Raw genomic sequence first — 22,357 nt, 5'->3', positions numbered from 1 at the left:
AAAAAAAAAAAAAAAAGATGCGCAACCCAACTTCCCTTTGGAACTCAAATAACAGTGGGAATCCGTGGCTCACGCTGGAGCCCGAGACTTCATTCAGCCCAAATGGGGCAAGCGGGGCTTTTACATCCACTAAAGGTAGAATATGAAAAAATCAGCTTACACTGAGAAAGAAAGATGTTAATTCTCCTAAAATTGTTCTAGAGAATTAAGTAATCCCCACCTTCCCCCAAGAAAACCCTCAGGGGCTTCTGTATGTGTTATACAAATTGGCTAGCTGACTCTGAAATTTATAATAGAAATGAAAAACAAAAACAAGAATAGCAAGGTCAGTTCTGAAGATCAAAGTCAGAGGATTGAATACCAACACTTTCTTATAAAGTAAAACTGATCAAATTGTCAGAAACATTGGAATAAAAACAGAATAAACTGTCCAGAAACAGGCACTCAGAGGACAGTCATCTGACTTATGACAAAAGTGCCCATAAAGAAGAGTGGAAAGGGCAGTCCTTTCAATACTGGGTACTGAGGGGAAGCGGAACTTTATCCCCCACCCCCAATACCATGTAAAAAATTCTGTTCCAGAGAGATCCCAGACATAAATGTGAAAAGTAAAACAATAAAGCTTCTAGAGAAAATATAGGACAGTATCTTCAAGACCTTGGTGTAGGCAAAGTTTTTTTAAAAATTTATTTATTTATTTATTTTTTTTTTTGAGACAGAGTCTCACTCTGTTGCCCAGGTTGGAGTGCAGTGGCACGATCTCGGCTCACTGCAATCTCTGCCTCCCGGGTTCAAGCGATTCTCCTGTCTCAGCCTCCAAAGTAGCTGGGATTACAGATGCATGCCACCATGCCTGGCTAATTTTTGTATTTTTAGTAGTGATGGGGTTTTGCCATGTTGGCCAGGATGGTCCCAAACTCCTGACCTCAGGTGATCCACCTGCCTCAGCCTCCCAAAGCGCTGGGATTGCAGGCATGAGCCACCGTGCCTGGCCAAAGATTTCTTAAATAAAACATAAAAGAAAAAATAAATGTGACTTCATTAAAATTAAAAACCTGTCTTCATTAGAAGCCACAATTAAGAGAGTTAAAAGGCAAGTTACAAGGTGGGAGAAGATATATAAAATACATATACCTGACAAAGGACTTACCCAAAATAACTCTTTTAAATCAATAAGAAAAAACTGGGCAAAGACTTGCAACAGGCACTTTATAAAAGAAATGCCAATAAAACACCTCCTAAAAAGGTGTTTAACATTATTAGCCTAATAATGGCTAAATTAAAACTACAATGAGATACCTTAACACACCCAACAGAATGGCTAAAAAATTTGAAACCGATAATGCCAACAGTTGCTGAGAATGAGCAATGACTGTAACAGTCAACTGCTGCTGGAGAGACTGTGAATTATTACTGTCGTTCTGGAAAAATCTTTAGTAGTATCTACTAAAGTAGAATATTTCACACCTTATGACCCGCTCCCACCTAACAGAAATGAGGACATATATTCACCCAAAGGCATGACAACCAATGTCATAGTAACTTTATTTATAATCACCCCAAAATGAAAATAATCCAAATATCCATCAACAGTAGAATGGATACATATAAGCCATATTAATACAACAGAATACTATATAACTGTGAAAAATAAACTGCTACTACACCTAACAATGTAGATGAAGTTCACACATAAAACGCTGCATGAAAGAAGCCAGATACAAAACAGTACTGCATGATTTCACTTTTATATAGTTCGAAGACAGGCAATACTAATCTATGTTGATGGAAGTTAGGGTGACAATTACCCTTGAGAGTTCGGTGTTGACTGAGAGGGTCCAAGAGAGAGGATTCCAAGATGCTGGGTGGTGGTCACATGTGCATACATATTTGTAAAAAAAAAATCAGTCATACACTTAAGTTTATGCATTTTACTATATCATATTCAATAAAAATTGAGTTAAGAAAAATAAACTGATGTAGAAAGAAATCAAGTCAGACACAAGAATTTCCAGATGCAGAATAAACTAGAGTTACTAAGAGAGATACTGAATTTTTGTGCCCCGAGGCTTATTGCGTGTGTGTTTTTTTTTAATAGAACAAATATTCTCCTATCTAGGATGTCAAAAACAATCTTGCAAAGTGAAATAAAGAGGGTCTCAGTCCCTCATTCCCTCAAGAGAGTAAGAGTAAAAGGATTTAGAATGTCTACAATTTCTTTTTCTTTTTACCATTAACTTTGGCAAATTTAGAGAATGAAGGAGCCTAATGATCACTAGCTTCTTTCTGTTTGGACATTCAAAATTCATTTTTCCTTAATTAGCTTTAACTGATTTCAGAGGTAAAAAAAGAAAAAGAAACTGCCATCGATGTGGTTACACAGTGTTCTGCTGTCTTGTGGTTTGGATCTAGGGCGTGAGGCTGCCGGTGAACATGATCCGGAGCTGGAGCACAGGCCTACACGTGTGCATTTATTGCTCAGCTTTGTTTCAAAAAGAATTTCAGGTAGGAGCTTACAGGGAGACACAAAATCAAGAAGACAGCAGAAATTAAGAAGTGCTCTTAAGGCAGGTTTTGTGATTTTTGTCTAGCAGAAGCTATACAGCAATTGTGATACCAACCAGCCTTATAGTTCTGGGACATTATCTCTTTGATATAGAGAAACAAGCCAATGACCCACAGAAGCCTTATTCTAGCCACTTACTGACTGCTCACTCATCCTCTTTAAAGGTCAAACTGACTGTGATACTATTTGATTAATCCAAAGTGACCTGATCATTCACAAAGAAATACAAAAGTGGGTTCTTCATTTCTAAAAACTCTCAGGGTTTTCAATCAGAGCCCCCACTGTGTACACAGATACCAATGTCTATTCCACCAGTTACAACCATAGCAGGCGCTGAGCAAAATCCTAAAGGCTACTCTGAGAAAGAATCCAAAGGCTACTCTGGGAAAGAATTTTAATTCAGTCCTAAATTTACACCCTAACAGCAAGACCTGCTTTTAAAACTGAGTCAAATTGTGAGTATGCCATTATCAGGGTATCTGTTTTACATCTTTTCCTTGTTTTGGCTTGCTTCAGCAAGTCAAGCACTACTTTAATGATATATGATCTAGGCGTGCCCTGGGTATAAAATCTCTTCTCCCCACAGGGAGGGAATTAGGACCAAATTTTTTAAAGACCTCGAAGCTTACGAATGTTAACCACCCTTAGAAAAGGCAGACCAAACCCAGCAGGCAAAGAGCAGTGGCCACAGTACATCTTCCATCTAGATACTGCTACAGAGACAGTTAAGTCAGAAAAGATTCTCTTAGATATATTCTACTAAAGAATGGAAAGAGGAAACTACCTCCCCATTCTCGAGCATTCTGTTATTTCCTTCCCAGCACCACTCAATCTTTCCATCACTGAATTTGCAGTTTACATGTTCAGAAGCACATGGCCAGCTTCCAAGACTGCTCATGGTACCCATCTTCACCACCGAGGTTAAACACCCATACGTGATGACACTGAAGGCATCCTCATAAGTTGGCACTTGAACAAAGCCCTCCTTGAATGGGGAAAAGACCTAGAACCACTGCATTCTGATGAGTCTCATCCCCCCCGCTTCCCTAATGGTTTCCTATACTCATATTTCCTGGCCACAGTCAGTTCTAAAAGACATGAGGAGTGCCTACCATTGGCGTTTCTTCTAATTACTTTGGCTTCCCTGGAATAACCACAAAGATGTTTGTTCTTGGTACCTTCATATGTTTTGTTTCAGCATCCTCCTTCTCTCACCAGGTGTTCAGGATAGTGCTGGCATTTGAATAAGGAGCTCTAGACAATCTCACACCTTCAGCTCATAGAATAAATCTGTCATGTGTGATTCTGCACCGTGAATGGTGTGTGTGAGAGAGAAACAGAGATTCTCCCACTGTGGAAGCAGGAGAGGATAGAAAGTATAGCATTCTTCACTATCAGTCAGAGCTCTCCAGAGAAACAGAACCAATAGAAGATAGAGACAGGTGATAGATAAATATAGATAACATATTATATATCCTATTGTATACATAAGATCTTATTATATATACATACATATATATTATATATCTCACTCTTTTATTTACTTAAGAAATTGACTCCCATGACTGCAGGGGCTGGCAAGTTTGAAAGCCATAGGGGAGGCTGACAGCTGGAAACTGAGGCTGGAGTTAATGTTACCATCTTGAAGCACAATTTTGTCTTCTCCGTGAAACCTGCATTTTAGCTCTTAAGGCCTTCAACTGAGTGGATGATGCTCGCCCTTATTATTGAGGGTAACCTGCTTTGCTTAAAGTCAACTGATTGTAAGTGCTAAGCACATCTACAAAGTACCTTCACAGCAATGCCTCGATTTGCATTTGATTAAGTAACTGGGCACTACGGCCTAGCCAAGTTGACACATAAAACTAATCCAAAACTAACCTTCTAATTTACTCTGAGACCTAGTTCTCATCTATAACACCAAGCCTTCTTCTGAAAGGACCACTGCTCCAAAGCACCTTCCCGGCTTCTGGTGAGGGAAGGAAGGAGGGTGGGAAGGAGAAATTAAAATCTTGTGCCTTTAAAAAGTTCTAGTCACCTGAGAAACATTCAGAAATGACATGGATAAGGACTGGGCATCTAGTTAAATGTATGTCACCCACAGTATTTCTTCCCTCCAAGAGCAAAAATTAACCCTATTGGTGTTTCAGCAGTAGCTCCCCCAACAGGAATGATTTAAGCCTTTTTTTCTTTCATGTCAAAGTGTAGTCAAGTATCTGCCTTGGCCAAAATGCTCATTCTACTCTCACAGGTAACATGTTCTCATGTTCTGGTGACGTACATTTCATATGCACACTATTCAGGCTCTGCCTAATCTAGCTACCACTAAACTGGCAGATGACACAATTAAAATGATGACATGACTTTTTTAAGCGCACATCAGGAAAAGAAGAAAGAATATTACTTTCCCTAAGATATCAATTCTCCTTCCACATTCAACATACAAATAAAGCCTTTGAATTATTCATGCTGGATCAATCAAAAATCCTGGTGCCAAAGATGTGCTGATTCAGGTCTTCCTAACCACATTGGTCTGTCCCCTCAGAGGGCCTCTTTCCCTTCATTACCACCCCAAATCAAGGTACATTAAAATTGGCTTCCAACACAATCGGGGGATTTGAGTTCACACTTCTAAAACATAAATATCTTTTTCAAATAGTGCTGTAAAAGTAGTTTAGAAGAGTAATTAAAGACTACAAAATAGAATTCTGGAGGCCAGAAGAAAAAATCAATAAAAGTGCTCTAATTTGAGTCTGGCTTTTTGACTTTCTACTGCCTGGGAATTCACGTGCTGCATCCTCAACTAGATTAAAAGCTCTTTGAGAATGCAGGAGACAGCACTTACTTCTTTAATGGCACAATGCTGGGCATTCAGGAAACCAAAGGAAACAACCCCGACTGAACGGAAGAACCAGAATGCTGGAAACCATCATTCTCAGCAAACTAACACAGGAACAGAAAACCAAACACTGCATGTTCTCACTCATAAGTCGGAGTTGAACAATGAGAACACATGGACACAGGGAGGGGAACATCAAACACTGGGGCTTGTCGGGGGGTGGGGGTCTAGGGGAGGGATAGCATTCAGGGAAATACCTAATGTAGGTGACTTGTTGATGGGTGCAGCAAACCACCATGGTACATGTATTCCTATGTAACAAACCTGTACGTTCTGCCCATGTATCCCAGAACTTAAAAGTATAATTTAAAAAAAAAATAGAAATAGACATGGTAAATTTTTCCCTTTAAATTCCAGTATCTAACCTATAATCCTGAAGAATGCTAGCAGGACTCTTGGTAGAGTGCTTTCAGGGATCTGCAGATTTAACTGCTTCGAAACAAATACTACATTGTGTTATTCAGAGCATCAGTACAGTCAAGCAGAACAACAAACGTGTACTCGCTTCACGTCCTTGAAAGAACCACAAAGGAATCACTGAGGAACCTCATGCTGCCCTAAGGTTTGCCCACCTCTGCAGTAAGAATATAATGAACACTCATTACAATGAATTTAGGATGTGCCTGGCAGTCTTTTCTGAGTTCAAAGTGCTTAATCTCATTAGCTACCACATACCATGTCTAATCTGATGTTCAGTCTTGTGTCTGCTGTATAATTGGGTTCAATGAGTATATTTAACAATACAGCAGGTATTGGCCCTGTAGTTCAGCATCCTTAAATAATCCATTAACTAACTTGGGGATAAAGGGAAAGGAACGAAACCTCACACATTTCCAATAATAGATTGGAAAGCAAACCAGATCCAAACCCAACCAAACTTCTGGATGTAATGGCATCAAAGTTCAGCAACTGCCTTAACTTTCCAACACAAATAAGCTTTAGATAACCTTACACAATAAGCTTTAGATTCATCTGTTCATTCATTTGATAAACATTTATTTATTGACCACCTACTGTGAACTAGTTGTGCAGAGTCATTGATGAGAAACTAATGTCTGTGACAAACTCAGTCCCTGCTGTCACAGAGAGCAGAATCTAGATGACTCTGATAAAAGAATGTAGACCGACCTATTTCATTTGAAAACATAATTTACATTACTTTTTAATTCCTGGAAGCCCAAATTATCTGCAGTATTTTTTATTTGTTCATTCCCAAAATGTAATTCTAATTCTACTTTATTTAATCCTCTCCCTTATATGACAGTGCTGTCCGTTACAGTGCATTACATTCAGTCTAGTCCCATCTACTACTATGACCTTTTCAAGGCTGAATACTGTGAGATTATTTAAGACGAAAGAAAAGCAGAACTTGCAATCACCGATAGCTGGCCATCGGTCATGAACTTTTTTTACCTGGACTCATGCCAGCCCTTGTGCTAGGTTAAAACTGAAGCAACTATATAATCCTCCCAATATTCTTGAAATAGGCATTATTATATCTCTCTCTCTATGAGAGAGAAGACTGAGGCTTAGAGGGGAGAGGTAAACAAGAGAATGGGTCAACAGCAGAATTAGCTTCAACACCGAGCTTACTGAACCAAAGGGCTGTGCTCAGACTATGCATCCTAGGACATCCTACATGTTTAGTCACTTACTGGCTGTGTGGTCTCAGGTATGGTATCCAATGGCTTTGCACCTAAGCCTTGATTTCATACTCTGTACAAAGGTGAGATAATTGCTGTCAGAAGTGCTATAATTTTGACACACCTGACATATATTAGACACTAACTGATATTCAAAATGCTTCCTGTAGACGCTGCAAATACCTCCTGATAACAGCAATGCCCCAAGGTGACTGGGCCTTGCAAAGATAGCCAATGCCCCACGGTGACTGTGGCTTGAAAAGAGCCAGAATATTTTTGCTTTGCTGGTAAGGATTTTTTTTGAAGCGATGTTTCCTTTATAAATGCATTTAGAGCTGGTTTGCTCAAACATGTCTTCAGAGGAAATTGTTAAAGCTCAAGTTTAAGACACTGGGCAGGGTGCGATCTTGTTTTCCATAAGCAGATGCTGGTTTGTGGGTTTCTGAGACCCTTGAGGAACGTAGGTGTTATCCTACTGCAACCCCCTTGGCCTAAGCATTTAACTAATCAAGGAAGCAATTTGGGAGGAAGTAAAGGACCCAAATCCAGTATAAAAGATATATTAGCTCTACAACATTTCAATATAATTATTATTTATTTAGACATCCCACAGGTGCCATGGCTGCATAATTCTATGTTCTGTTGAGGGCTCAGGAAATGACTGGGGCTTAATGCAGTTTAAACAAGCCATAACAATTTCCCAGACAGAATGCCCACCCCCATCTGTCCTTTCTCTCATCTTAAACTATTCCTTAGGCATAACCACACAACACACACTCCCAGGGAGGAGGCAGGGAAGTGCTCTGTGCATCCATTCACAAATGAGCTAGTTAAAGCCCACAGAGCACTGGTGACTTGTCTAAAGATCACATGATTGTTCAGAATTAAATGAACCGATGGCAGCAGAATCCACATCCAACCTCAGCCCTAAGCTCAGCTCACTGAGCACTGAAGATGTTCAGATCGCCCGATCCACAGCACCCCAAGCACTCTGGGAATGAACACTGAGGCACGAGGGCTGAAGGATAGAACCTAAACACTGAAACTGAGGAAACATGCCTGAAGGAGGTCAGGCCTTGGACAGTGGGAGGGGGTAGGTAAAAAAGAAAGTGACAAGAAAAAAAGGAAGATATGAACCAAACCACACATGTAACTCTTGCTTTACGATTGTGGAGTCACACCTGCTGCCCACCTATGGACACCTCCCAGGGATCTAGGAAGTCTCATGTGGGTATTTTTAAAGGTAGGAAGCTGTCATCTACGTCTCTTCTCAGCATACAGTCCAGACCTCCTACCTCCAGTGCTGGTAAAGATTCCTTCCCCTTCGTTGCTTTTTATACCTCTATTCTGCATTCACATAATTTTCTGGGTGTTTTATCAGCAACTGTGCAATGGATCCCAAATACCAGAGCTAAAGGCAGTTATCAATCTTGAGATTTATAAACTTGAAATAATATGAACCTAAAAAGTAGACTCCAGTGCCATGAAGAACAAAAGTAACACCCCAACGCATTTCCAATTCACATCTGAAATAAGTTTAGCTGTTTTGCTTTGTTTTGTTTTAAACACCATACCTTTGACTGGCGTGTTCTTGCCCATTATTTTAAAATACAATTATTGCTTTGGCCTCAATAAGTGATGCCTCAAGTTTACGTATCACCTGCTAGATGTAATTGAGTAAAAGGCTGTTTGTCCCTTACTTTATGATTCTCTGACAATAGCCCCTTGCCACTCACTATTATTTTTTTCTTTTTTTGAGACAGTCTTGCTCTGTCGCCCAGGCTGGAGTGCAGTGGTATGATCTTGGCTCACTGCAACCTCCACCTCTTGAGTTTAAGCAATTCTCCTGACTCAGCCTCCTGAGTAGCTGGGACTACAGGTACATGCCACCACACCCAGCTAATTTTTGCATTTTTAGTAGAGACAGGGTTTCACCGTGTGGGCCAGGCTGGTCTCAAACTGCTGACCTTGGAGTTTGAGACCAGCCTTGGCCTCCCAAAGTGCTGGGATTATAGACGTGAGTCATTGCGCCTGGCCTTGCCACTCACTCTTAAGACCCAAGACCTAGCTCAGAGGATGGGTCCTGAGAGACCACACGTACCTCTGTCCAAACATCAGTGTGGACTTGGTCTCAGCCTCATTGAAGACAGAAGGAGAACAGCAAATGACGATGGTGGTTCTGCAGTTCCCACCCAAAGAGTCCTGAAGAATCCGAGTCATCTTGCTGTCCCGGTATGGCACATGTGTTTTCTATTTAGGAAAAGAATAAGTATTGGTTTTGACAGCCCATTCTGAGAAAAACCAGAGGCAAGCAAGTCAGGGATGAAGACACTGAGCTTAGAAATCGAGTAAAACAAGAATTTGTGGCCGGGTCTTTGGATCTTGCCCAAGTTTAAAATGCCCATTATTTGACCTATGTCATAGGAAATTAGCATCATCATTCATACTTTTCAGTAGATGGGAACTCCCAGGGAGCAGGCATCCACAGGCAGGATTCCCTCTGTCCTTTTCCAAACAGAAAAACAAACCAGTCTCTGGTGTGTGGCAAAGGGACTACAAGGACCCAAAAGGTGGTTTCTCATAATATTATTTAATAGACGGGGGCAGGATCACTTACTGTCCCTTCTGCCAAAGCAGAGATCACATTTCCAAGAGCAGACAAAGACTTATTGATATTTTTAGCTTCATCGAGAACAGCTCCCTCGGCACCAGTTTTGCTGACCTACCAGAGAGAAAAGAAAGCAGTGAGCAGCACAGGACAGCGGAAGCACAAAGTAGAAATTTCAAATTCACACAAGGGCAAAGGGGGACAGCCTCCTGGAAAGCAAGGAAAAATAAAAGTAGAGAAGACCCACAGTGATAAAAACCATCCTTCGCGTATGAGGCTGGGGATTTGGTCTCTCCTGCCATCATTTTCCTCTCAATTGGGTTTTAGTGGAATAGCTGAAATACCTCAAGTGGTGGAGCTGCAGATGCTTCCCCAGGGGCCATCCATCCAGGGAAACCAGGCTCCAGAAGTGCTGTCACCATGGGTAGCTCGGGCCCTGGGAGACTGAGCCGCAGTCCCCATGCCGAAGGGAGCCCAGAGGGAAGCATGAAGAGAAAATGTTGTCCTAAGCCACAATGAATGGGCATATTGGAAAAATGTAAGTTACAAGCTCCAAGTTCAGGCAGATGACTAGATGTGGTAGGGTTGGTTATCCAGACTCTGTTCCTTCCCTACTTATTCTCACAACAAGGAAAAAATGAAAAATATCCAAAAAGCAAAAAACTTGGGAGAGAAATGAAAAGTCAAATGTATATTGCATTGTAAATTTGTCTTTTTTTCCTCTGCAGCCAGGGGGACCACGCAGTTTCTCCTTTGCTGTGTTATTGCTGGTAATTTCATCTTGACAGCATTTGCTCTAGGTAGAGGGCAGTCTACAGATGCTAGAAAAAAAGGGAACTCAACATGATTCATGTCTCTGCTGACTGGACAAATGATGCAGGGGCAGCAGCTGCTCTCTCAAGAAAGGAAGCAAGGAAGCAATGTTCAACTACGCAAATTCCAATCTCATATAAAGGAGAAACTCCTGATGACAGAAATGAATTCATGTCCAGGGGGAGGTTTATTTCAAAAATAGAATAGATTCTCAACTCCCTTGGAATTGTTTGTGTGGCTCCCCTACTTACACATAGAGAAATCATGTAGCTGACGGGTCACAAACAGTAACAGTCTATGTTATTTTAAGCAGTGTTATTTTAAGATGCTTTCTTATTTGAGCATCTTAACTCCATGAAATATACAAGGCAGGTATCATCTATCACCCTCCTTTGACAGACAGGAAACTGAGCCCCAGAAATATCAGACTGCCAACCTAAGGGAAGAACGCCATTCAGGAGAGATGGGAACTAAAGCCCAGAGTTCTCTTCTACAAGATCACACTGACACAGTCATATGGACACATCTAGGGCAAAGGAAAACAGGTGTGTGTGAGCAAAAGAAACTATGTGAAGGACATGATTTCAAACACCTCATAAATATCATTAGCAATAACCACTGACACTGTGCAGAGGCAAGCCTCCACTCCAGTCTGCCAGTATTAAGCAGTTTTCAGGTGTATTTAGGCTCTAAATAAAAAACGATGCTCCATTATTTCCATTCTGTTGCACATCTGTTTAACTAAAGTTACAAGCCCATACTAGTAAAATTTTAGATTCCCAACTAGAAATACACAGATGACTTTCCGCTCACGGTTTTACAAATGCATACTAGAGGACAATCCAAGTAACCATTACTTACTTGGATGTAAGTCGCCATAACTTGGCATATGGGAACTCAGTGGTGTAGTGCAATAAGTAGTGATCAATCATACAGTTAGGGAGACTGACCAAGCTTCAAGGCTGGCCTTCATGGGGACAATCAGCATGATGTCAGTGATGATGGAGGCCAGAGGGCATTGTGCACGTGGCCTTGCTCTGTGATGTTGCTCAAGGGAGATCAGTGCCTCGAGACAGGGCTTGGCAGCAGAAGTCTTTGGTGCTATGGAAGTGAGACTGGAGATTCTGGGAAGCCTATTGCTCTGGAGTACAGCCCCAGCCAGGGCCTGGGAGGGCATGGGTCAGGATGTAGACAACAAAAGAGAGTCTGGATAAAACCAGAGAACAGTAAAGGCTTGCAGCTAAGGCTGATTACAGGCCGCACTGCATGAGACAGCCAAGGACTCCCACATGGGATACCGTCAGCCCATGCCTACTGCCGGGAGAACCAGGGAATGCAGGGAGTGCCCTAGGTTCCAGACCTTCTATCAGCAAAACAAACCTGCAGAGGCAGGACTGCCACATTCCAATGGCAAAGCTCGTTCCTGGCCTATTAGAGTCAGGTACAACATGGGATTTACTCTTTTCTTAGAAGTTAATATCCCTCCCACATGTGTGCAGCTGCCTCTGCCACAGGCTAAGTCAAACCAACTCTTGCCTAACATCATCATAAGGGCCCATCAGGGATAAATCAGAGTTGGCATGCAAAGTACCTGCCTGCGACACCAATAAGAGACCTCAGGACCAGAAAAGAAAGCAGGGAAAAAGGGTTAAATGTAATAACACCTTGGCAGAGCCTCAGAACCTTTAAAAGCTCTTTAAAGCAGGAAAATAGTAGAGCATAAAAATTATACCATTGCACACTGAAGCAAATAAAAGGGGAAAATTATAGATAATACAAATAAAGAACCAATTACCTTTTCGCTCCCAGCCAAATCAACCAAATAAAGTTTCCCACTGAGTTTTTTTTCAGTCTCTACATTCTCTTGTTTAATATTTATCAGGAAGATACTGTGACTTCTAGAGCTGTGTTCATTCATGTCTGAAAAGGAAAATAGTTTACTGCTCTACAAAGAACATGTAGGTTTAGGTAGCAAACCTCTCATCTAAAAAGCATAACAAGTCATGCCTAGTAGCTCCATTTCATTGAAGTAAGTCCAGCCACTTTTAAAAATTATCTGAGACCCCTGTTTCTTCTGAAAAACAATGCTCATTCTAGAAAGACAAGATTTTAAATGTCTTCAAGGAGCAAAGAAATTAATCTAAAAATCTTAGTCGACAGTCTAAGATATCAGATTTTCTAGCTCTACCTGAAGCCCCATCCTCTAAATTCCTACTATAGCATGACTTTCCCCTTGAAGAATTCACTACTTCCTCCCCTGCCTCACTTTAAATTCCTCAGACTTTAACATCATTAATACATGATGTAGTCTATCTTAGTCATGTGCATAAGTCTTGCCTTATCAGTAATATCATAAGCTTTCTTAAGGAAGGATTAAGACTTTCCTAAGGAAGGATTAAGACATACACTTCTATAACCTATGCTAACTGCAAAGAAGGTTTCAAAAATTAAATATGCTTCATTAGGATGGGGTACTGGAAATGAAAATGCTTGCAAATCCTCGTCTTTGTCTGCAAAGCAGACAGAGACCCCAGCAACCATCCTATTCAGCCTTCATCAGCAATCAGTTCTCAAAACCATCTTACCAGATTATATGTAAAAAGCTCTAAAGATTCATTTTTAAAAAACTGTCCAAACTAACAGTTAATTCAGCAAAGTTGTAGGATACGCAATCAACATGTAAAAAATCAGTTGCATTTCTATGTACTAACAATGAACAACCCAAAAAATTAAGAAAACAACCTTATTTATAATAGCAAAAAAAAAAAAAAAAAGAATAAACTACTTAGGAATAAACTTAACCAGAGAAGAGAAAGACTTGTACACTGGAAACTATAAAATGTGACTGAAAGATATGAAAGAAGACACAAATAAATGGATTGATTAGAAGACTTAATATCATTAAGCTGTCAGTATAACCCAAAGCAATCTACAAATTCAGTGCAATCTCTATCAAAATTTCAATGACATATTTCACAGAAGTACAAAAATCCATCCTAAAATTCATATGAAATCTCAAGGGACCCCAAATAGCCTAAACAATCTTGAAAAATAAGAACAGAATTGAAGGTCTCACACTTCAACAATATAATGGACTTTGGGGACTTGAGGGGAAGGGTGGGAGTAGGGCGAGGGATAAAAGGCAACAAATAGGGTGCAGTGCATACAGCTGAGGTGATAGGTGCATCAAAACCTCACAAATTAGCGCTAAAGAACTTACTCATGTAACCAAATACTACCTGTACCCCAATAACCTATGGAAAAATAAAAAATAAAAGTTACCACAAAGTTACAGTAATCAAAACAGTGTGGTATTGACATAAAGACAGACATATAAATCAATGGAACAGAATAAAGGGCCCAGAAATAAATCCTCACATATATGGTCAAATGATTTTCAACAAGAGTGTCAAGACCATTTCATGTGGAAAGAACAGTCTTTTCAACAAATAGTGTTGGATATCTACATGCAAAAAATATATTAATGTTGGGCCCTTACCTTAGAGCACATGCAAAAATTTACTCCAAAAGGATCAAATACCTACATATAAAAACTAAAACTATAAAACTCTTAGACTAAAACACAGGAGAAAATCTTCATGACATTGGACTTGTCAATAATTTCCTGGATATGACACCCAAAGAACAAGCAACAAAATAAAAATAGACACTTCATCAAAATTAAAAACTTTTACCTATCAAAAGACACTATCAATAGTGTAAAAAAGCAATCCATGAAATAGAAGAAAATTTTATAAATCATATATCTAATAAGGGATTGATGTCCAGAATACATACAGAACTCCCTACAAGTCAACAACAACAAATCAACCTGATTAAAAAATAAATACAGACCTTGAATAGACATCCCTCAAAGAAGATATACAAATGGCCTATAAGCACATGAAAAGATGCTCAACATCACTAATCATTAGAGAAATGCAAATCAAAACCACAATGAAACAGTACTTCATACCATTTAGATGGCTATTATAAAAAATAGTAACAATAACAAGTTGGCAAGGATGTAGAGAAATGAAAACTCTGGTGTTCTGCTGTTAGGAATAGACAATGGTACAGCTGCTGTAGAAAATAGTAATAATAGCAAATAGTAGCGGTTTCTCAAGAAACTGAAAGTAGAATTACCATAAGATCCAGAAATTCCACTTCTGCATATATACTCAAAAGAATTGAAATCAAGGACTCAAATAGATGTTTGCACACCTTTCTTCATAACAGCATTATTCACAATTGCCAAAATGTAGAAGCCACCCAAGTGTCCATTAATGGTTAAATGAATTTTTTAAATGTTGTATATACATACAATGGAATATTATTCAGCCTTAAAAAGGAAGGACACTTGCTAGCGCGTGGATGAAACTTGAAGACATTATGCTAAGTGAAATAAGTCACAGAAGGACAAACACTTTATGATTCCACTTATATGAGGTACCTAGAGCAGTCAAATTCATAGAGACAAGGTACATTGAGCAAGAGGAGAATAAAGAGTTGGTGTTTAATGGGTTCAGAGTTTTGGTTGGAGAAGATAAAAAAAGTTCTAGAGATGGAAGGTGGTGCCGTTGCACACAATGTGAAGGTACTTAATGTCACATAAATGCATACTTTAAAATGGTTAAGATGGCAAATTTCATGTTAAGTATATTTTATTGCAATAATAAAAGAAAAACCTTACCAGAATGGTAAGAATAATAGCAATTTTTTTTTAGACTAGCAGTTCCAAACCAAGGCACCAAAATGCATTATCGGATATGCCATAAATAATTTGTAACTAAAAACAGCTTCAGAAACAGAGTGAATAACGTAAATGAGAGATGCTACTACTGTAAGAATATCTGTCTTACATTCTTTCATGTGTGTGTGTGGGTTTTAAGCAAGAGAAAAAGAAGTGGAGTTTGAATAACACTGTATCCAGGTCTAGGCTCACCTATGAAAGTTGCTATATATATGAATATCATCTGATACATTGCTCAGATAGCGAAAATGTTGAGAATTACAGTTCTGGACCACAGAATCAGAGAGTCTTGGGTAGAAGACACTTAAAGAGTCTAGACCAGTCAGCCAACCAATGCCTGAATCTCTTTTACAACATAACAGTGAACTCACTACCTCACTAGGTAGCAGGCTGCACTTGGGGCAGCTATAATGGTTGGAGAGTTCTCCTCATAGGGGTCGAAATCTGCCGCCCTAGAGCTCCAACAATCATGGGTATTCTAAGCATTGAGATGGAACAGAACAAGCTGACCCTCTTTCTTAGTGTCAGCACCTTCAACACGGTAAGATATATTATATTGTCCACACACCCTCCTCTAGATTTTTTCCCTCACGCAAGCTATAAACCCTTAGTTCTCTCAGCTTCTGTTTATGTAAACTCACTCTCATTTGTCCACATCCCTCTTAATAGCATAGACAACTCTCATTTTTCACGGACCCTCTGCTGCCCGAATCCCATTTGCACTGCTTCCCTGAGACGCAATGAATATACTGAGGAAGGAACTGCAGGGTCAATGAGCCGATCTGAATGTGTCTGCTAGTAACACGTCGGAAGGCTTTCCCTAAAGCTCCTGGCTCTGCTTTCTGACTTCCTTCTTCCCTTTCTTTTTCTTGGTTACAGAGGGCAGAAATCTAACATGGTTTATTTCCACGTGTGTGACTGCAACGTATTATAGAATTTGTTGGTTTGGAATTTTTTTTTTTTTTTTTTGAGACGGAGTCTCGCTGTGTCTCCCAGGCTGGAGTGCAGTGGCGTGATCTCGGCTCACGGCAAGCTCCGCCTCCCGGGTTCACGCCATTCTCCCGCCTCAGCCTCCCAAGTAGCTGAGACTACAGGCGCCCGCCACCACGCCCGGCTAGTTTTTTGTATTTTTAGTAGAGACGGGGTTTCACCATGTTAGCCAGGATAGTCTCGATCTCCTGACCTCGTGATCCACCCGCCTCGGCCTCCCAAAGTGCTGGGATTACAGGCTTGAGCCACCGCGCCCGGCCAGGAATTTTTTTTTAACCTGAACAATAACATGATTAAAATAAACAAACTGAGGAGTTTACTCTTTCCCTCCCTTTGGTTGGCTGGTTGTTTATTTTTCCTAATGTTGAGGCTTAGGCTGTTATCAGGGTCCAGTAAGTCTCACCCAACATCTCCAAGACCTCAGAGCCCTGTGGACAGCAGAAGGCACCCTTTCCCATGACTGCCTAGACACACTCATAGCACACATACCCTAGCGTGTATGTCCGAGCACTGTTCTCTAACCATCTTCCCATGCATTCTTTCATTTGTGCCTCATTCCCCACCTCCCTCGGTTGGTAGGCAGACATCTGTCTCCCAAGCTACAGGGGAGGAAACACCCCCACCATGCTTACTTGTCACAGCCACGTGTCGGTTTGCTTTGCCTTCATCTATTACATCCATGACTTCCTCAGGGCTCGACACAAACCGCTCAGTGCACCCCTGGAAGAGAATCAGTTCAGGTTCAACATTAAAAGAGTTGAAAAGCAACGATATTTTGAAAGGCTGGAACATTTTCCTGTTTATCTTCTAGAGGTGCAGATAAATAGAAAAGCTGAAATATCGATCTAACAACTTCTCCTCCTTGCCCAGGGCTTGAATTCTACATTAAAGAGAAGTCTGAGCAAGCCCTAGGAAGTACAGAAGTAAACCAAAAAAAGAATTGTCAAGTTTTCCTAGGTTTCTGAGTACATATTCATACTCAACAGCAACACTTTAAGAAGACAGAAAATCAAAGAAGAAAATCAATGAGAGAAGAAATGGATGAAGTTTTGCTTTGCCTTCTATCTTTATTTATTTACCACGATGACCGCCAATAATAGATACTTTGATGTTCCACAGATAATGCCATAATAGGCGTTTCCAACTGCAAAGTAAAAACAATTGCACTCAATACCAAAGCCTCTTTAAATGTGAATAATATTAAATAATAATGTCGTAAAGGAAAGATACAATTGAAGAAAATAAATGTCAGCTTTTAAAACCAGATGAATATTAAATTTAAGGAGCCTGATTAAATGCCTATATGCTCTTTACAGATAATAGTCTGTGCATCTTATGTAGTAATTATTATGACAGAGACTGCAGAGAAATTAATGGCATCACCAATCAAATCTTCCTCATACCTTTACATACGGGACTCTGTTTTTATCTTCATGAACGGCCAAGTTGGTCTTGGATACTACAGAGGTGAGAATGACAGCATGCAAAGAAGAAAATAAAAGTTAAAGACTATATTGGAGGAAAAATGGAAGTTTGTTACAAAGGACAGGCAAATCTAATCTCTTTGCAATACGCAAGTTTAAGCCTTGGCTGAGAATGAACATATACCCTGAGGGCAACAGAGTATCTCTATAACTTTTCATTAATTCCTTAAGCAGAAGTGTGATAAACCATTTCAACCTCCCCAGACTTTTGTTACAGAACAAATAAAGGACAAGCACTGAGGTTACTTACCATCAAGTAAGTCCCTTATTTTGTCCAAGTAGATCTCAAAATAGGAAACCTAGTTAAAAACAAATTGAGTTGGGAATAGACATGCCACAGTGTATTTCAAAAATACCATTATTAGTACTTATGAAAGCTTTTATCATGCATGGCTAAGAAGAGTAAGAAGAGGGGTTCAAAGTGAAGACTCAGAATCTGGCCAGCTCTACTGGGATTCCCCTGCTTCCTGCTAGCTCTACGCTTCCCTAAGTGTGGACCATTCTCCATCCCCACACATCACAGCTCCCTTTGGTTGTCATTCAGGTGTTCTTAACATCGTGTGCTAGACACTTACAGGAGGACTCTAGACTTTATGTTAGACAAGCACGAAGCAAGCTTAGAAAACAATCAGTAGGCCTCACCTTATTGCATGATACTGACAGTATCATGAAGGAGCAGGGACTTAGTCCAAATGTTCACATGCAAGAAGCCGGGAGAGGACAAGGGCAGTGTTTTTAGAACTACAAGAGCTCAGAAAGGTAACTGGGCAAGAGCTGGTAACGGTGGCCAGCTCTGGTGCATCCAGGAAAGATCTGAACAAAATGGGACTTGAAAAAAGGTGGTTAGACTGTGAGAAGAAAAGGAGGCCTTCCCATTAGTCTCAAGGCTCAGCTGCAGCACCACCTTCATCAGCATCGCCTAAGAACCTGTTTGAACTGCAGAACCCTGAACACTACTGCAGTCCTGCTGAATCCAAATCCCAGAGAACAGGACCTAGGAATCTGGTTCTCAATTCCCCAGGCGATTCTTATGCTGGCTGATGTCTGAGACCTGCTTTAACTAAATATGAGGTCTTAGGGACTCAATTTACACATACCAAGACCCTATGCCTCAATTGTCCCATCTGTCACATGAAGCCATAGGGCTTTACGATGTCAAAAATCCCCCTCCAGGATTCTGTACTCTGTTTACATTTGCTTTCTGCGTACCCAATAAACTTATCTGCCCTATGTTCATAAGTTCTTTTGAAATCTAAACAAGGGAATGGGCAGAAAGGAAAACAGTTGTAAAGCTGTAAAGCTGGGATGTGACTACTCAGGTGAAACCTCATCCTTACATCCCAGCTCTGGACCAGTCATGGGGAAGCGGAGACTCTAACCCAGCACTGCTCCCAGTTCCGACTCAGCCCTGATCCATTATTTTTAATGTGCCTCGGTCTGGAACCACCCGACTGGAACCATTCCAGTTACTCTGAGATGTGGGGTCCTAGCTTGAGCCCTGGAATCCGCTGCTGGGCATCTCTCCTGGCTGCCTGTATCCCTAGCAACATCTGCCTGCTTGAACACCTGTCAGACTCCCCTGTGAGTCTGAGGCCCATCTCTCATGGACACATCTATGTGACATTTCAAAGACTCACATCTACAGCTTTGTCTAATCTCTCATGCTGCCACACTCCCCCAATCCTTATGGGTCTGTTTGGCCTCCAATCCTGCACATCTCTAACCCAGCCCTTCCTGCAGCCAACTCAATTCTAGTTCAGTGCATTCTATTTATTTCAGATTTGTCTGATTTTCAATCCATTGTCTATTATTTTTGAGATCTTAAACATGTGGCCTTATTTCCATCGATTACAGAGAAAATTAATTATGTCTTTAAAAAGTCACAAACTAGATACTGGCAAGTCTGGCAATTAGAATCATATTCACATTTAACGTAAGTAGAAACAGGATTCTGATTTTATTAATTTCTGCTTTTGGTGTGTGTGTGAGGGTGGCAATTTTGTTGTTTTGTCATTTCAAATATTTTGTGAGACCAGGCGGAAGAAAAATAAACAGGCATTGTTTGGCATTAAGAAATAGCATGTTCGGAAATAAAGTTTAAAACGTCTGTGGGACTCATTTTAAGGAGCAGATTTTCAATATTGCCTTAATCAGTCCTCTTTTTCTTGATTTAGCCTCTCACTACTCAGTTCAAAATACGAAGTAGTCAGCAACTAATTTGCCCACTTATAATTATTATTTATAAAACAAGTAAGCATAACTACAAATGCTACACAGAAATCTGGACTGTAAAATTCAGCCCTAGAGACTAAGAGTGTTGTTCCTCTCCTCCCCCAACTTCATGCTAGGGCTGTTTTTATCTTAATAAGATTCTAACACAAGACCCTATTTTGAGGGCAGTAATTGGTTTAACATCTTATTCCAGGATTATCACATAAGAACCCTGCAGTAGTTTAAGCTATTTAAATGCAAACAGCCCTAAAGAAGCACTAAGCTTCTAAATCTTGATCCCATCAAAGCAACAAGCTTCTGTATCCTTAGATATAAAGAATCTTGGCAAGAAGGAGAAGCAGGCTTTAGCCAACAAAAGGACTCCTAAGGAAAAGTGATTTGCTAGATGTAATTTAGAGTTGGGCAAACAGTTGTTGCCTTCTTTTTATGTCATTTACGAAAGGTATATAGTAGTAAGGGGAGAAGTTTCATACAATTGAAAAGGTATCACATATGCCTAGACCTAGGTCAGACCTAGGGTCAATTCTTAGCTTTATCAATAACTTGCTGTTTAAGTTGGGCCTTCTAACTCCGCATCTTTTTTTTTTTCAGACAGAGTCTCTCTCTGTCACCCAAGCTAGAGTGCAGTGGAGCGATCTCAGCTCACAGCAACCTCTGCCTCCTGGGTTCAAGTGATTCTCGTGCCTCAGCCTCCTGAGTAGCTGGGATTATAGGCACACACCACCATGCCTGGCTAATTTTTTTTTTTTCTTTTTTTAGTTGAGACAGGGTTTCACCATGTTGGCCAGGCTGGTCTCAAACTCCTGACCTCAGGCGATCCACTCGCCTCAACCTCCCAAAGTGCTGGGATTACAGGTGTGAGTCACCGCGCCCGGCCTAACTAACCGTGCATCTTTAAACTTCCATTTCCTCATCTCTGAACAGATGGGCCTGGTGCACTAAGATCCCAGCCTGAAGGGAAATCTCTTAGCAGATCTGCTCAGCAAGTCTTCTTAGAACTGCCCCTTCACCCTCCCCAGCCACAGTGGGGGCCCCCAGACAGCATGTGCATCCTGGACACAGCTCATCAGGCAGGGGGGAGCCTATGTAGGCTGGGCCAATGAGTCCCTTCGCAAGGGAATTTGGGGTTGGAAATAAGGGAATGCTGGAGCAGCAGCTGCCATGTTGCCAACCCCTTCTCCCACCAAAAAGAGAGAAGATGCTCCAGAACAAGAGAAAGAAGTCAAGCAAGAGGGCAGAAAAGCAGGGACTGTAACGGATTTGGGGTTTCTTTTGGAGGTGATGACATGCTCAAGAATTAGATAAGGATCATCATTGTACGCTGTTGGGAATATATTAAAAACCATCAATCTATACACTTTTAAAGGGTGAATTTTGCGTTATGTGAACAATATCTCAATTGTTTAAAAAGTTTAAAAAGAATGTAATCCCAGCACTTTGGGAGGCCGAGACGGGCGGATCACGAGGTCAGGAGATCGAGACCATCCTGGCTTGCAGTGAGCCGAGATAGCGCCACTGCACTCCAGCCTGGGCGACAGAGCGAGACTCCGTCTCAAAAAAAAAAAAAAAAAAAAAAAAAAGTTTAAAAAGAAAAAAGAAAAACAGGGCTTAGATTTCCTGCCCTCCACACTTCATCCTCCACAAAATGCCTACTGTCAGATTCTGTCTCTTATAACAATATCCTCTATTTGCTTAAACAAGTGCCTTTCAGTCACTTGCAAAAGAGGTGTTCCAATGAATATATCCTAATAACAAATTTTATTATTAAACAGCTACAGTAAGAGAGTAGAAATCTCTCTTTTAATGTAAATTGAAGTCCATAACAAGTTCTGGTTTAAAACAAAAACAAAATACAAAGAGGAAGATAAAAAGGAGGAGAATTCCTCTTCCCAACATTTCTCAGACTTCTGCTCTGTGACGCTCTGCTCAAAACACAAGTCTGTGATACTCTTAGGGGGAGAAATGTGTCTATATTCAAATAAGCTGGGAAATGTAATCTAATACATGTCCCCTTTGCAGAGCACGTTGAAACTTGTGATAAATTTAACACTGTTCAAGGAAGCACTTTCCCAGCTCATTTGGCCTTATAGCCCTTTTCCCTGCAAGCCCACCATTAATAATACGAGGCACTGTGTTCCACAGAACACACTTTGAGAAATGCTGCCCTAACCCACACACAAACACATTTCAGTCATATCCACAGAGATCCAGAGGATAAAGGGTAGAATTCGGGCAACAATCAAGATGATTTCCTGCTAAAGAAGGCTTTTGCTTTCATTATCTGGATATTTCAAGCAAACCCTCCAGATACCTGTTAGCCTAGGTCAGTAAGGAAGAGGGCTCTGCTTACCACAAGAATGTAATTTAAA

General features: G+C 40.6%; 1 protein-coding gene across 1 annotated transcript in view; it reads right to left on the bottom strand.

Annotated features, from left to right (window-relative positions):
* KIF5C (kinesin family member 5C) overlaps positions 1-22,357 on the bottom strand; it is a 152,296-nt gene that overhangs the window by 67,320 nt on the left and 62,619 nt on the right. The window contains exons 5-10 of the mRNA XM_045367028.2: positions 18,007-18,055; positions 17,676-17,731; positions 16,905-16,992; positions 12,325-12,449; positions 9,726-9,830; positions 9,210-9,358 (exon numbers count right to left, since the gene is read on the bottom strand). Of these exons, the coding sequence (XP_045222963.1) occupies positions 9,210-9,358; positions 9,726-9,830; positions 12,325-12,449; positions 16,905-16,992; positions 17,676-17,731; positions 18,007-18,055 (572 nt within the window). The remainder of the gene's footprint in view (positions 1-9,209; positions 9,359-9,725; positions 9,831-12,324; positions 12,450-16,904; positions 16,993-17,675; positions 17,732-18,006; positions 18,056-22,357) is intronic.

Source organism: Macaca fascicularis, chromosome 12, assembly GCF_037993035.2.
Source record: "Macaca fascicularis isolate 582-1 chromosome 12, T2T-MFA8v1.1".
Lineage (NCBI taxonomy): Eukaryota > Metazoa > Chordata > Mammalia > Primates > Cercopithecidae > Macaca > Macaca fascicularis.
Note: the sequence above shows the minus strand (reverse complement) of the source record. Positions and strands in the feature narration are given on the sequence as shown.